At 39.5% G+C, this 16,467-nt stretch overlaps 1 protein-coding gene across 1 annotated transcript in view; it reads left to right on the forward strand.

The window, feature by feature from the left end:
- Positions 1-16,467, forward strand: part of LOC114653900 (clavesin-1) — a 182,807-nt gene that overhangs the window by 109,955 nt on the left and 56,385 nt on the right. The window contains exon 4 of the mRNA XM_028804452.2: positions 10,599-10,831. Coding sequence (XP_028660285.1) covers positions 10,599-10,831 — 233 coding nt within the window. The remainder of the gene's footprint in view (positions 1-10,598; positions 10,832-16,467) is intronic.

Here is a 16,467-nt window from a genome sequence, read left to right on the forward strand (position 1 = left end):
TCTCCTGATTCCAAAATTACCCACTCTTCTGCCATGAGGCAGCCTTAACACTAGAATCCCTGAAGCCTATGAAAGAAGTCATAATGCTGGACCTCCTTAAATTCCTTCGCACCTCATCAGCAGTGTCTTTGTTTTGCAAATGTGTTGATCAGCACAGGCAGCAAGCAGCCTGCTATCCCATCCACCACCGATGCAGCTGAAGTTCTCCCAGCTCAAGTCTGTTTATTTGGGTGTGAGGTGCCTGGAGTTGTGTAGGGTAAATAATGTATCGTTATTTGGTTTATTTAGAAGCAGCCATTCTTCTGACCCACCCATGCCATTGATAAATGGGCTTTGGTTCTTACTCATTGACAGCAACATGTAAACTGAATCATTTGTTTTCTTTGGTTATATTCTTGAATAAACGTGCACTTGTTTTGTTATGCCTTTTGTGAAAGTATTTGAACATCAGTCTTCACACATTATAAATTTCATGTCAACATTATATCAATTTTTACAACAGCATGAAAAAAGTTTCTGTTTTAGTTATTTATATAACGCATTTTGTGTAATCCTACATTTACACAGCTCGTTGTAGACATGGAACACACATGAAACGCATTTGTTCCAAATAACGGTATATTATTTACCCTACACAACTCCAGGCACCTCACACGCAGATAAACAGACTTAAGCTGGAAGAACTTCAGCTGCATCGGTGGGGTACGGGATAGCAGGCTGCGTGTGGTCAGAGCTGATTGACACATTTACAAAACAAAAGACGCTGATGAGGAGGTGCAAAGGAATTTAAGGTGGCAGGCATTTCAACCTTGTTCGTAGGCTTCAGGGATTCTAGTGTTAAACACCCTACTGGGGTCCCTCTAGCATCACTCTGGAATAATTTTCTGAATAGATGGCTGCTCTACTATTGCTGCAGGCATGCAAGGCTAGAACTCCCTCTAAAGGCTATTAATGTTAGCAGCACCACAAAGACTTCAGTTGCTTATAAAGAATCTCAGGTGGCCTGGCACCTAGTGCTGCCAGCAAATAAGGTATATTTCTACCTGGTCTCCTGCCAAATTTAAAAGGCACCATTTTTTTAACCAAAGACCATGAGGTGCCTCTTCTTTACCAGCACAACCTGCAAACCTCACTGACCCTAACTATTATGTTAACAGAAACTGAGGAATCCCTACTGCCTGATGAACTGCCTGTCTTCTAGCTTCAATAATACTCTGAGGCTGAATTGATTTCCTTCTCTCTCTCATACTGATGTAATTGACAGGACATGAACACAGTTTAGTTCTGCTTAGTGGCTCCTGAGCTTTTTTAGGTTTTTTTCTCTGCAATATATGTGTGCATACTGAATACAAATAATGTTAATGTATTGTGAGGAACAGGAACCTTGCCTGGTTGGGATGCCCTCAGCTTCAAAGGGCAGGGGGAGACAGCATGCACAGGGTATTGTGTCCCCAGGTGTGCTAGATGGAAGTTTCCTGGGTTGTGGCAGTGCCTTGAATTTCCACAGCACATCATGGGAATAGAAGTTCTTCAGCTCAGTTCTGTTGGGTTCCATGAGTGCCACAAGGGAATTCTGTGGGGACTGGCATTCCCTACTTTGTATGGCTCCTGCCTTACTCAGAAGTGTTCCCGGGCCAAGCCTTTGGAACACTGGAAGAACTTCCAGGGATTACATAAAAAGAGGAGCCAGAGTTGGGAAGAGGAGGAAACAGCTTGCTAGAGTAGCAGAGGAAGCAGATAGAGACAAAGAAGAAGACAGAGAGTGCTTGCAGTACTGATTTGTACTTGTACTTGCACTGGTGGTGTGGGAAACTCTTCCTGGAAGAGTTTAACATGGGATAAAACCCATTGTTTGTGGAAACTTGTGTCCAAGCCTGTGTGCGTTGGTTGTTTGGGGAGCAGGAGTGCTCCTTGGTGGCGACAATTATGTACACACATACACAGTACTGTGCAAAAGTCTTAGGCACCTGAGATAGTTCAAAAAAGTATTTGTCTTTGACAGTAATTTTTAAGCCTTCTGGATTAGTGTGTCATATTTTAAAGTTCAAAACATTCTTTTTTGCAAAAAGTGGAGCAATACAATAAGATACCTGACTGTCCTTAAAGAAAGAAACTTACATAGTAAAAGACCAATTTCTGGTTTAAAAAGTGAGATCTTTGTAGACATACAACCCGGTCCTTGATTAAGCAAATGGAACAAACGTGTGCTAATGGTTGATGTCATCAAGTGTAGGTTGAACCGAAATGATTGACTGAAATAAAAACAGCCATTAGAGGGAATAAAACTGGGCAAGGGACAACCATTCTAAAGAGGTGAATTTGCAGGAAAACCTGTAAATATTGCATCATGAAGTGATGTTTACTCTGTGCTAAGAGAAATGCATCCAACTTCTCTGAAAGATGGAAATGCAATCATCAAAGACCCCAGTGAAGAACTGTAAGACAAATGTATTATTTCATGGCTGTATGTGTGTATATATTAAATTGTTCTTCAATGTACGTTAGGAGTGAACGCTACATTTTAAAGCAAGTTAAGTACATCTGTTATTTTGCATCATGTTTCTTTTGTCTTAATATCTCCACTATGGTTACCGTGAAGGATTATGTATAGGTTCAGCATATGAGCTGCAGTTCAAAGAAGTAGCACATTCCCAGGGAGCTTCTGCTCTTTGTTGGATTCATATGGCATTTTTTAAACTTTCCCCTACAGGTGGCACTGAAGCTGTTCATTTGAATGATCAACTGTCACCTCATAATGTTGGTGACTTGTGACTGATACTTCATTCACACCCACACCCTCTACATGGCTACTCATGATGGGTCTTCCACTACTTTCCCAGACCCTTGTGCATCCACCAGATTTTTCATGCCAAAAATCCCAAAGGTTATAAGCTGTGAATCTCCATGATCCTGTACAGGACAAGAAAGATGCTGTATGAGTGATTAACTCATTGCCATCAAGTGGAGAGAAGAAAACTAACAAGGCTTTTTGACTTTCTCTGAGGCTTGCCACTTTTTAGAATGGTTCGATATGAGAGACCATCTCATAATTCCATTTGGCACATCCCAATTAAATATATTGTGATGAGTGAGTCCCTGTCTTGCACCCCAAAACACGAGGCTGAGTCTCAGTACTTTAGCAAAACCAAATTAATTCAGCTTGAAACAGGAACAGCATGTTTATTGATTGCAGCGGGATCTGCCACTCTCCTATACACAGACACAGCAGTCAGACAGGGACATGGCAGGGTTAGTGACCAAGTAATCCTGTTCCCTGCAGTTATAATGTTCCTTGCATCACCCATCGACGGCAGGAGCTCATAGCCCGACTGGGATCATTTCGGATTTGTTTTAATGGCCAACTGCCACATTGGCGGGAGCCTGCTGTTGCCGCAGCAACCGATAGGCTATCTTCCATAGATAACACGGCGATCGCACTTTGGGAAGCTCTTCGGCATGTCATCCCTTTGGGGGGAGTCCCAAAAGAATTTAGAAATCTTACAATATAAATAAATGGAAAGTGTGAAAGTGTATGTCACAGTACCACTAGAAGTTGACTTGGCATGAGTGTGGTTTAGTATTTATAGACTAGGGCAAGTATAAATCGCCAAGTGTCTCTGCACGTACCTGGAGTGTGGGTACACGTGTGCAGGAGTGCATGTTGGCTTTCAAAGGGGTCTCGAATTGTGCTGGGGATCTGCTAGAGATCGCAGGGGAAGGCCTCATGTGTATGCAGGCATGGGTGAGACTGAAAGGCAAATTAGGTAGGATTACATACTGCTGGGAGCTAAATGTGACAGAGAAGACCATCAAGAGTCAGCTGAGAGTGATTGAAGAGTATGTAAAGTAAGACATGAAGTAGTAGAAGTTGGTGAGTAGCCTCTCGGTAGTTTGTCTATGTTCTTATGTCCCAAATATTGTGTTTGGAACTGCTGAACTCAAGGAAGAGAGTACATGGAAGAGAAGAGATTGCAAGTCGGTGTCTGAACTGCAATAAACAAGAAACCGACGGTTGGCGTGTGATCTGGGAAACAGGCGAGGTGAGAAAGAGAGTGTTTTGAAAAGAATGAAGATAATGGACAGTGCTTTATGACTCAGACTCTAAGGATACAGAAATGACAGAGGTATGGAAGCAGTAAAAGGGAGAAGCTGGGTGTTATTTTTGGATTTCCAAACTATTACCTCAGAGGTTGTGAGACAAGTTATTTTTATTGTCTCTTTTTTTTAACTTTGCACTTTTTGTTTTCCGTTTTTCTTCTTTGTGTGGACTCTGGATGACTGGAATTTATTTCAAAAATAGGCACTTAAATAAAATGCAGTCAATGTTCTTTCGCAATACAAACACTGTGATCAGTGCGTCTTTGTGGTTCACCTCATGAACTATTCGATGTCCAGTGTTTGATATGTGCTGGGGCTGAGGGCATGGGGCACCACATTAGTTTCATTGACTGCTATTTAAAAAGCGTTTGTGCTAGGTGATGAAAAGGAGCAATGAGTTTGTCTTAGCACAAGGCAAAAAATGTAGATCTCAGTCCATGTCCGTCATGGGTATGAAGTTAATCCGCATCCAGCCCTGCATGTAGGCCCTCCAACCTGCAGGAAAAACCTAGGAGTTGGTGGCAGAATTGGCACTCCAGCCACCATAAAAAACCTCACACCGTTCCATTCCATCTGAACTAGTGTGGTGCTGAGGTGTCACCCGTTGCATGGCTGCACTCGGGTCCTGAGTTTTGTCATGTGGTAGGTGCGGCAATACGCTGTATCAGTGCTTGCTCCTAACCTTTCTCTCTCTCTCTCTCTGAGTCCATGTTGTTTTCTTCATTGTTATTTTTGGAATAGTGACAGGCATTAAAATATATTTGAGCTTTCTAAAAAAAAACAAACAAATTTAATCAGATATCAGAAACCAGTCTGAGTTAGATTTGCGCGATCAGACACACTTTTGTTCATCTTACAGACTCACCCTGCACTCACAAAAGACAAAACCATCCAAGTTTTGAGCTGCTGTTTCCATTTAAACTGCAAGCAATGCCAGCCAAGGACGAATAATAATTTCATCCATAATATTTTACAGATAAGAGAGCAATAAAAATGAAATAAGCGTAAGGTTAGTGTTCTTGTTCATTAAAAAACAGTTCCTCCAGCATTCCATATAAACTAAGTGTGAGCCATCGTGTTAATTAATATTTGGAAATTAAGCACATCTGACTAAGGCAGAATTGTTTTCTGACTTCTTTACGGTCAAAGAAACAATATAGTCAATAAACGGATTAGCATGCCGTCTTTTGTTGAGCTGTCAAATCAAAGTGACAGAATATACAGCAGCAATGACAGGACTGAAAGAAAATATCTTTACCCAAGAGGGAAGTGTCTGAATGTCTTTTTCACTCAAGGAAACATGTTACAATGTCATCACAGCTTTTAAAATGATGGCATAGAACTGCTTTGTGCATTTTTTTTACTCCTTGTGAAATAAGCTGAATTGGCAGCACACAGTACAGACAGACCCCTATTTTTACCCAGAAAGCACAAAAACAGCACTATTAAACATGAGTATGTGCTTCCAGGACTCCCCAAAGAGAACAACTTTTGAAAGGAGAGCAAGGTTTTTACTTTTTAAAATCTGCATAACAAGCTTATCCATCAGTGTTCCATTTCAAAGCCAAGACAAGCAATGAAGCTGCACTCAACGTGATGGAGAAAATTCAAGGCTGTGACAGCCACGGTTCATTTGCACTGCTTACGTCACTAGAAGCGTCTGTTAATATTAATTACATCTGAAGCCATGAAGATTGTTTTATCTTGCAGGATCTGACTTTCAGCTTACCAAGTAAGCCAGTGATAGCCTCTGCCTGTCGAGGGCATCAAAAGCTGGCATCAGGTTTGTCACAGTCTAATGACCACCTGGTATTTGTCTACACATTGCTAATTGTGTCTATTCCCCCATATGCAATCTTATTTTTAATATATTGGCATTTAATGCAAGATTTCATAAAAACATATCAACTACAAATCACAAGAAGAGTTTAATATGAAGTAATGTTTCCGAGGTACTGAAATACTCAAAAGGTCAGCAGTCGAACAGCATGTTTGATCATTTGAAAACAACATAAAAAATGCCTGACGGGTAAATTTGATTTTCTTTGCACATTGTGATTTGGTGGGTAGTTTTAGAATCTTCCAGTTGAGCAGGATAAGATGGCAGGGTAGTTATGGCAGTAAAGTCCTTTACTGCACATGAAAAAGGCAATGTGGTGTGAGGGATTGAAAAATGAATCTGATGTCTCATGCCTGAATCCCACCAGTCTACTCAGAACAGGTACTCCCAAGGGTAGCCTGGTGCCTACTCCTCACGCTGGCGTTGGCCTACTTTATAGGGCTTTGACTTCTTAAGTTTAAAATGTCCAAAAAATAATCAGAATTCCCCACAAGAGAGGGGGTAATCGTCAACCTCTGTCTTATACAAAAAGGGTAAACAAAGAATCTTTATAAAAGAAAGATTTATTTCCAAACTTGAAAGAAAAACAGCAAAATTCTCAATAGCAGATAAAAGGCGATCCTCAGCAACAAAGTCCTAAATACACAAATCAAATAAGGAGGATCAAAAAATCAGAGCCGAGAATTTAAAAAAACAGAAACATAGCAAAAACAAAAGCAGGGAACTTACAGCTGAGAGCCACCATCTTCTCCAGAGTGCGTTCAAATGAACTGCAGAGGACTGCATTTCCCATAAGTCTTTATAGAGCTGGGGACAGTCTCTGAGCGGAGATAGACAGGGAGCACTGGCTCTTGGGGAAACCACCCACAAAATACACAAACATAGGAGAACAGCAAGACACACAACCTGTAGATAATAAAAAATAGACAAAGAGAATAAAAATAACAAACACTCTACATAATTAAACAAATAAATAAACAGAACAATATAATAAAAAAAATCAGTGGAAAATAATGAAAAAGGAACAAAAAAATTAAACATACATAAGAGATACAGTAGCTTAACCATAAGATAGACCTGTTATAGTGAAGTCTCACAAAGCCAAACATAATTCCCAAATGAGAATACACATCTGGAGACAGCCCATTAAAAAGTTTGTAGTGAACAGTGGAGGATTCTGTCACTGCAATGGCTACAGCAGCGGAGCTTCTTTCTGAAACACCCACCTTCATTTTCTCCAGGCCATGGATTTTAAACTAGCAGGGTTTCAGAGAGAGAGAGCAAAAGGAATTGAAAAAAATAAAAAATAAAAAGCTAAAACTGGCGTCATCCATTCAAGATCTCAGTAGCACAAGGTAACTGATGTTTAATGATTACCGTATATACTCGCAGATAAGTTCTCTCATGAATAAGTCGGGAGTTGATTTTACAGTATATTTTCTGGTATTTTATAATGTCGGTCATATAAGTCGATTGTGCAAAACTCACGCTATTGGTCCAAGAGATTCTGATATGCTAACGCCCACCTGAGTGAGTAACCACGGAGCACACTGCCATTTTTTCTGTGTACTGTAGGTGTGGCAATGCGCTGTATCAGCGTGTGCTCCTAACCTCTCTCTCTCTCTTGCTCTATATTATGTCTACATGACCACATGGTAATACCCGAACTATTTCGAAGCAACATTAGCTCTGATTTGCGTTTTTTGTATCTCACACCCTCATACACCTTTATCATAAGAGCATCCTTTATCTACGATGGAGCGTTCGAACAGAAGAAAATATGAAGTTGGTTTTAAATTAAACGTCATTGAAGTAGCGAAAGAAATTGATAACTATGCTGCTGCAACAAAATTCGATGTGTCTGGGAAACTGAGGCGAGATTGGAGGAGGCAAGAAGATGCAAAAAAAAAATTAAGTGTCACATTTTTGAACATGCGAATAAGTCGGGGTGTGATTTTATGATCGATTTTTCGGGTTTCAAGACCCGACTTATACGTGAGCATATACAGTAATTTGTACGTTGTAATGAGTGCTGCAACAGACAGACAGACAGACAAACACAGACCATTGCAGTTATTTGGCTCCTCACATGTGAAAAGTGCTTCTGTTTGTTACGATATCTCTCTGTCGTATTTGACTATTACATCATTATTTGTTATGGCAACAACAAGTAGTATTTGGATAAGCAATTAACTGCCGTAAGTGCAGAAGAAGGATGAAGAAATGGATAAACTACGTGTTCTTTCATGCTTCTGTGTATACATGTAATTTGTAGGATTAAATGCTCATTGTATTTATGTTTGTGTAACTCCGTATTAAATTCAATAACATATTTAGACAGAAAACTCTCCCATATACATAATAATTTGGTCGCGGATCATGTTTTTTGTGGCATAAAGATGTGGAGTTAACACTTGTCTGATTATTCTGTGCAATGAGCTTTACTGTCAGCCAATGTTGTTGATGTTCTTTCCTTGTCATCCATGGGATGTAGCCATGTCACCGGTTGAGGTGAACATGTCCCAAAGTTCAATTATGTGACTGAGGTACCCTGCACAAACAATTCATGGGTCGTGTTATGTGTATCATGGCATAAGCTCTTGATCAAGACCAAGATCAAGGTATAGGACCTAGTGGTATGCAAGTTTTTATGTGATAGACAACCCTTAGCATTTTATATACATAGATAGATAATGGGTTAGGGAGAAGAGAGTCACGATGGGAGAGGGCTTTACAGTCTGAAGGACTTATACTATTTGTAGTTTTGAAAGTGTTTCTCCCTTCAAGTGTGTCTTTCTAGTTTTTTCTGATTTTCACGTTTCAGTTAGTACTTTAATTATGAGTTTCGTTAAATTTTCTTCCCAGCCTGTTTGTCTTGCTGCCGCTCATCACCAGTAAAAGTGCATTTCATAAATTGTATTCCATTGTGTGTATTCTCAAGCAGTTTGAACCATGTGGTCTCTTTCTGTGCCATCCTGTCTGCTCCTTTGAACTCCCTAACTTGCCTAGGCAACCAAATTCTATGTTTCAGTGTTGCATGTGTGCTACATGGAGATGTTCTAATGGGATGGGTGAGCTAGAGAACGCTGCCCCATCACCTCTATTAACAAATAAGCTAGTCCAGACCTTTACACAGGCATGCTGTGGTTAACCAAATACCGCCTGTTCATGTTAAGAAATGTCTCTGCACAGAGAAATCTAACAAATATTCAGTGTTCAGTTACTAGTCCTCCATCTAGATCTTGTCAGATCATTTCAGCTTTGTGCTGCCAATATAGACATGATGCATTTATTTGTTTGAAACCAAAAAATGGCTAGGATGACCCTTCCTTTATTATTGTTATTTTTGCATGCATGGAACACACCTTTACCGATGCCTTGGCTCAGATGTTGTCAGGGGTCCAGATTTTTTGGGGATGCATTGACATGATTTGCATTGAACAGGTATAAAAATTAATTTATGACTTGTAAATGCCATCTTGCCTATAAAGTGTGCTGAGGTGCCATCATTGTTAATCTTCTCCAGCTGATGTACTAATTACTCCAAATATGACTCATTTCATTGTGTGGTAATAATCAAGCCTTGACACAATAAAGAGGTTTGGGGCAGCCTCCTGTATAATTGAGAATTGGCTGCTGATTGTAAGAAAAAGGTTGATGCAAAGGTCTTTACAGACGAGAGTCCGCAACAGAACTGAACAGGTTAGGAAACATGACAGATGTAGAGTTGAAAAGCAGGAAGAGGAGGTACAGTATCTTGGGACTGGAACCGGAAAGGAGGTCATTGGGCTGCAACTTTTTGGAATGTGGAAATTACGTCATTAGGAGGTGAACTCTTTTGTTGAACCGGAAGTGACATCTTCCGGAGCGGAACTGGAAGTGACGTCATTCAGAGCTAGGTGGAATTTTCCACATTTGGTCTGCGGGGAGATAAGAGTAAGGATTAGTGCACTCTGCCACCCCCTGGACTGACTGGGAATTACCTTCTTCTGAGATCTTTAGCTGCCTGTCATGCACACATGTGTGACAAATGACAACATGCCACTCTTAAAACATGGTTCTTTAAAGGCACTATATCACTATATGGTTCTTTACTGGTTTGTGTGATTTATCATAGATATATAACATTGCTCGAGAAAGAACTATTTAATTCAGGAAAGAGTTTCCTGCATATGAAGTTGGTTCTTTGTGCTTCAAAAAACTTCCTACTATGTAGAAGAAACCTAAAATCTTTAATGTATGGTAAGCTATCTAAAGTACAACAACAGTTTAAGAAAACCTGGACTTAGCCTGTGTTACTGTATGCAGCAAGAGCCCATTTAAAATCATGAGCCATTGGTATTTCACAAATCTCTTATCGTCTGTTCATGATTCTTTATTCCATTACAAGCCTATTACAAGTCTACATAAATAAAGGTTCTTTCTTGAAACTTCATGTGGATGGATCTTTTGAGAACCAAAACTGTTTTCTCTATGGCCTCGCTCTGAAGAAAAACTCAAGCATGTTTATTTTTATGAATGTCGACGAAGATGGCTTCATATTGTTTGAGTGTGTGTGTTTGAGATAATGTGAATCTGAGGCAGTATTTTGCCATCTTGCCATGCTGTTTGTACCTATTGGACTTTTCATTAATGTTATGCATGTGTGTTAATTTCACAGATTTTTCTTCATGGGAACAACCTGAATAGTTTACACCAGCTTATCTGTCCAGAATGTCTGCCATCAGAATTTGGAGGCACTCTACCCCCCTATGACATGGGGACATGGGCAAGGACATTATTAGGACCAGACTACAATGATGAAACGGAATACATGCACACATACAATGCGCTACATGTGAAGCATACCTTGGAAAATTTGGAAAAAGAATGCTCTCCCAAGCATATGAAAAGGTAAGTAACTCCACAGAGATCTCTAAGGAATGAATGACTCCTTATTTGCTTCCTTCTGAAGTCTGATGTGTGTCATCAGAAGTGCAGTAAATGTGGCTTACCTGAACCCTCGTTTAGTATGGGAGCTGTCTTCTGACCAGAAGCTGGTTGTATCTTCCAAATGAAAGAGATAAAAATGACATTAAAACTGAAAACTAAAAAGAGGGAAAAGTCCGGATGTGGACCTTTTCTTGTACTAAACTATGGTTCCTAACTTTATTAATCTGACAGTATGGTGAGAACTTTAAACTATAGTGGTTTTGTTTTTTTGAATAAACAAAGCATTGCCAATGGTAAGCTTTGCTGTTTGGTTTAACCAAAATGTAATGTTGCCAAGGGTTGATTTAAAATATAACGAAGCAAAATAATGGTAATCCATTAAATGACTTCTTGAATTTTGTATCACAGTAACTTTTAGAAATCCATATTAAGCAAAGTCTCAAGCGCTCTTACACTGTAATGATTTGCAGGGCTCATGTGAAACTCAAAAAGAGGCTTCTGACTCAAATTCTGATCAAAACATGACGGGTATGGCACACAAACGTTATGTTCGCCTGGCAATCAAAACTCAAGAAACAGACTTATGGCCTGCATGCCCAGAAAACGCCCAAAGGCACAAGAATCACATAAGTGAATTGAGAATAGGACTTATACATGAGTATATACGGTATTTTAAGTGGGGTCTTGAAACACGAAAAATCGATCATAAAATCACACCCCGACTTATACGCCCATTCAAAAATGCAACGCTTACATTTTTTTTTCACATCTTCTTGCCTCCTCCAATCTTGCATTAGTTTCTCAGACGAATCAAATTTTATTGGAGCAGCGCAGTTACCAATTTCTTTTGCCACTTCAACGACTTTTCTTCTGATCGAACACTCCATCGTAGATAAGGAATGCTCTTACGATAAAGGTGTATGAGGGTGTGAGATACAAAAAAAACACAAAACAGTGCAAACATCGCTTCAGAATAGTTTGGGTATCACCATGTGGTCACGTAGACACAATACGGAGAAAAAAAGGCAGTGTGCTCTGTGGTTACTCTCTCAGGTGGGCATTAGCATATCACAGTCTCTTGGATCAATAGTGCCACATTCAACTTGTTTGACCGACATTATAAAATACCGGAAATTATACAACAATTGATAAAAAAAAATGATTAAATCAAGTCCCGACTTATCCACTGGAGAACTTAAATGCGAGTATATACGGTAATAATTGAGTTAATTCAAAAAGAGAAAAAAATTCAAGGAATGGTTATTAGTTTCCAAAATATTCCCTCTTTGAAAAACATTGTTTTTAAAAATTTCAATAATTTTCTCACACATTTGTTGACAAACTGGAAATCTTCTGAGCATCTTTGCTCCTCAAAGACTCAGCCTGTCGTGGATACGAAATCAGGATTACAACCATCTGTTGACATCACCCATCTGAAATCCCACCATTTTTTAATGTTTTAACTTATTACTGGCCCTAATTTGGCCCCGTCCCAACAATTTTTTGGAATGTGTTGCAGGCCTGAAATACAAGAATCTTTATATATAATCTTCATTTGGATCTTGATCTTTGTTTGTCTGCAAATTCACTGCCTTGTGTGGTGTTCCTGCTGTGTTCAGTAGAGGGCAGTAGTGATGGAGGAGGAGAGGAAGTGAGGGGGTGGATCGTTGGATGAGGTTGGAGTCTGGTGATTAAAGAGGATTGAATTGAAGGAGACTACGTGCTGTTTGTACTGGCTGAATACACAACACCTTGCTTGTTACTTTTGTTTACAAACACTGTCGATACCACTCTTTGTGTTTAGATCTGGCGTCGACACCGTGCTTTGTGTTTAGATCTGGCGTCGACACCTGCTTCGTTGTCGAGACTGTGGTTTTTTGTGTTTCTATCGACCGTCGTTGGCAGCACTTCGTCCAAATCGAATGTTCACCCACTGCTTAGAGTCGGCAGTCAGAGTATATAAGTCGGACACACTTCTGTGATTTTCCATCAGTCGGCATTTGGAGTTCAAGAAAGAAGCATTGGTTCTTCCTTACTCTTTGGATTGCCACAAAGCAACCTGCGAGATTGGAGAAAGGTTGAGAAGAGATCATGAGAGGAAACGAGAGCATCATGAAAACGAGATGGACTGTGAACGGAGTGAATCAGAAATGCTCCTCCACTACCACATAATTACTATTCGGACAGTGATTCCGAGTAGGCTGTTCCTATCGAATCAATGGCCAAGGGTTTTGTTTTGTAATTTTGTTTCCCTTATAAAAAATCATAATGCTGTGCGACGAAGGGCCCAGTTCACGACTGGCAGCCGCGTTTAAACAGGGAGCCCTTCACAGACAACTTTAACACGCGCAACGTAGTTGGGCGCACATGGCTAGTGGATGTATATTAACAAAATGAAATGAGGTTCACATGAAATACCTTGGGTTCATACTGTCAGCAATGAAATACATCAAAATGTATTTAAGAATCATTTTTTTAATTTGAATTTTCCATATCCATCCCAACTTTTTCTTATTTGGGGTTGTAGAAGAAGGCAAATAGAAGTTAATTGCAAGTAATCAGATAAATATAAATAAATACAGCAGTGAGGAAAGTACAAACAAGAGTAAATCAAGAGTATACAGTACACAGAATGATTGGTCAGAATTAAAATATAAACAGTATATGTAATAAGAACAGTATGGAAAGAACAGAATAAGTAAAGTAAAATATGAAAGCAGTTTAAGTAATAGAAACAATAACATGCAGACAGTTGTAGAGGTACAGCAGAGCCTTGAAAGCTCTGAGGTATTCATCGTCCGAGACTCCAATGTAAGCATAACAGCCGTGTGGTGGGTACAGAGACCTGGGCGTACCTGTGGGGTCTTAAAGGCGGCATGAACGGTGGACTTTGAGTTCAGCAGGGTGACAGCAACCAGGTAGAAGCTGTTCTTGAGCCTGCTGTTTCTGGCACATAGGCTCCTGTACCACCTCCCAGAATTTAAAGAGGTGAACAGAACACCATTTATGCTGGTGGTCTTCAGTGGCAGGTCAGAAGGCACCAGTGATGTGCTGGGCATTTTTTACCACCTGCTGTACAGAATTCTGCTTTGAGAGCAAACAGTTACCATACCATACTGTGATAAAGTTGGTCAGAATGCTCTTGTTGGTGCAGTTTTGTAAGTGCAACTGAGTATGACTAGATAGCTGGACTTCTCTCAGCCTCTGTACAAGGAAAAATAAAGATTCTTAAGGATATATAAAGACAGTTTACCATTAGGACACTCTACAGTAGTAATGGCTGCAGAAAAAAAAATTTTCAGTCATATGTGAATAATAAATTATAAATCAGGCATTTCAACAATAATAGCCATTTGCAACATTAGTAATGTTTTAAAAATCAATTTACTCTGGATATTCTTTTTGCTCCTGCATCCCATGACACATATGTCAGTTTAATTCAGCACAATAAATTGAGACAGTTTGGGTGTGTGTTTTTCATCGGGCTCTGTGATTGGCAAGCCATAAAGGCTTCCTGACTTGTTTATAGTGCTGCCAGGATAGGCTCTGAAACCTTTTAACCATCATGTTAGGTTAAGAGGACTTCGATAATTGATGGATGGAGTCTACCCTGGGAACAAATAAAGTTCTATCTATCTATCTATTGTAACAAAATCAACTCCAGACAGTCACAAAGGTTTGGGGCAACGACTCGTATAATATGTTCCTGGCTGCAAAAAGGTTTGCAATGTTTACAAAACAGAGTCCAAAACAGAACTGATCAAGTGGAGGTAAGGTGGCGGTTTTAAAGGTTGGGAGAGGAAATGAGGTCATCCTGGCCGGAACTGGAAGTGACATCTTTGAGACGGAAGTGACATCATCAGTGGTGCCGGAACCTGGTGGGATTTCCCGAGAATGGTCTGCAAGAGACTGAGAGAGACAGTCAGCACACTCTGCCATTCCCTGGTCTGGCATAGTATTACCGTTACTTAAGCCCTTTAGCTGCCTCCTAATCACACGTGTATCTATCTATCTATCTATCTATCTATCTATCTATCTATCTATCTATCTATCTATCTATCTATCTATCTATCTATCTATCTATCTATCTATCTATCTATCTATCTATCTATCAGTAAGACAGAGGAACCAACCCAGGGTGGGATCCAAGTATGAACCCACTTAATAGCCCAGATTCTTTTGTAATCTCTTTCCAGCTATTGCTTTCTTATACTTCTATAATAAAGTTAAGGCCTTGTAATACATATGATATTTATTCATTTATAATTTAGCAACTTTTCTTCCTTTGAGCTAAATACATCAATGCTGATTACTTGAGAATGAAAATAAAGTATTAATAATTGTAAACAATTTCTGCCTACCACATTTTCTCATGAGACAGTCATGGCCTCACAGTTTAGCATTAGGCCTTAAGAATAATAGCAGTAGTTCTTATAAGATTGACAATTGATTAATATTTATTCATTGCATTTCCTCTGAAAAGTCCAGCAGTGTTTAAGTGTAAGTAAAGGCTAAGACATATTCAGTGAGAAGTGAAAATATACTCCCGGTACTGTAAATAGTAATGGCTCTGCATTTTTGTGAACCTCGTTTGCTGCAATATTCAGAGTTTAGATATTGATAAGTGGATGTCTCACGTGATTGCTGCTGGATTTGATATGGAAAAAATAAAAAGCAATATAAGGTTTTGTTTTATACTATATGCTAGATATATATTTACATATGTTTGTGTGCATATTTATATATTGAAGTCTTCATATTTTATTATTGTATACAATGTTGAATCAAAGTGGATTAACCTTGTCTTTTTGACATTGATTAACAGAAAAACACTCTTTAATGTCAAAATGAAAACAGATCTCTGCAATGCGATATTAATTAATTACAAATATAAAACATAATAATTGATTGCACAAGTATCCTGCTCCTTCCAGTCAGTATTTAGTTGATGCACATTTTGCAGCTATGACAGCCTTGAGTCTTTGTGTATATCTGGAAACTGACATTTTTCTCCATTCTTGCTTGTAAAACTGCTCAAGCTCCTTTAGGTTGCAAGGGGATCACAAGTGAACTGCCTTTATTCAAGTCTACCCACAAATCCTTAATTGACTTGTGATCTGGACTCTGACTCGGACACTCCAGGACATTAACATTGTTTTTTTTAAGTCATTTGTGTGTGACTTTGGCTTTACGCTTGGTGTCAAAGTCTTGCTGGAAACACATCTCCTCTATGATCTCCCTTTATTTTACTACATTCAGTTTACCCTCGCAAGTCTTCCAGGTCCTGCTATAGAGATGCATCCTCACATCATGATGCTTCACAGTGCTGATAATGTGCAGTGTTCAAACACAGTGCTTAGTCTGATGGCCAGAAAGCTCAATTTTGGTCTCTTCAGAGCAAAGCAACCTTCGAGTCTCTCATGTGCCTTCTATCAAAGTCTAGCCGAGATGTCATGTGCATTTTTTTATCTAACAGTGGCTTTCTCTTTGCCACTCTCCCTTATAGCCCTGAATGATGAAGCACCTGAATAACAGTTGTTGTCTGCACAGTCTCTCCAGTCTCAGCTGCTGTAGCTTGTAACTCCTTTAGAGCTCTC

The sequence above is a fragment of the Erpetoichthys calabaricus genome, chromosome 6 (genome assembly GCF_900747795.2).
Source record: "Erpetoichthys calabaricus chromosome 6, fErpCal1.3, whole genome shotgun sequence".
Lineage (NCBI taxonomy): Eukaryota > Metazoa > Chordata > Cladistia > Polypteriformes > Polypteridae > Erpetoichthys > Erpetoichthys calabaricus.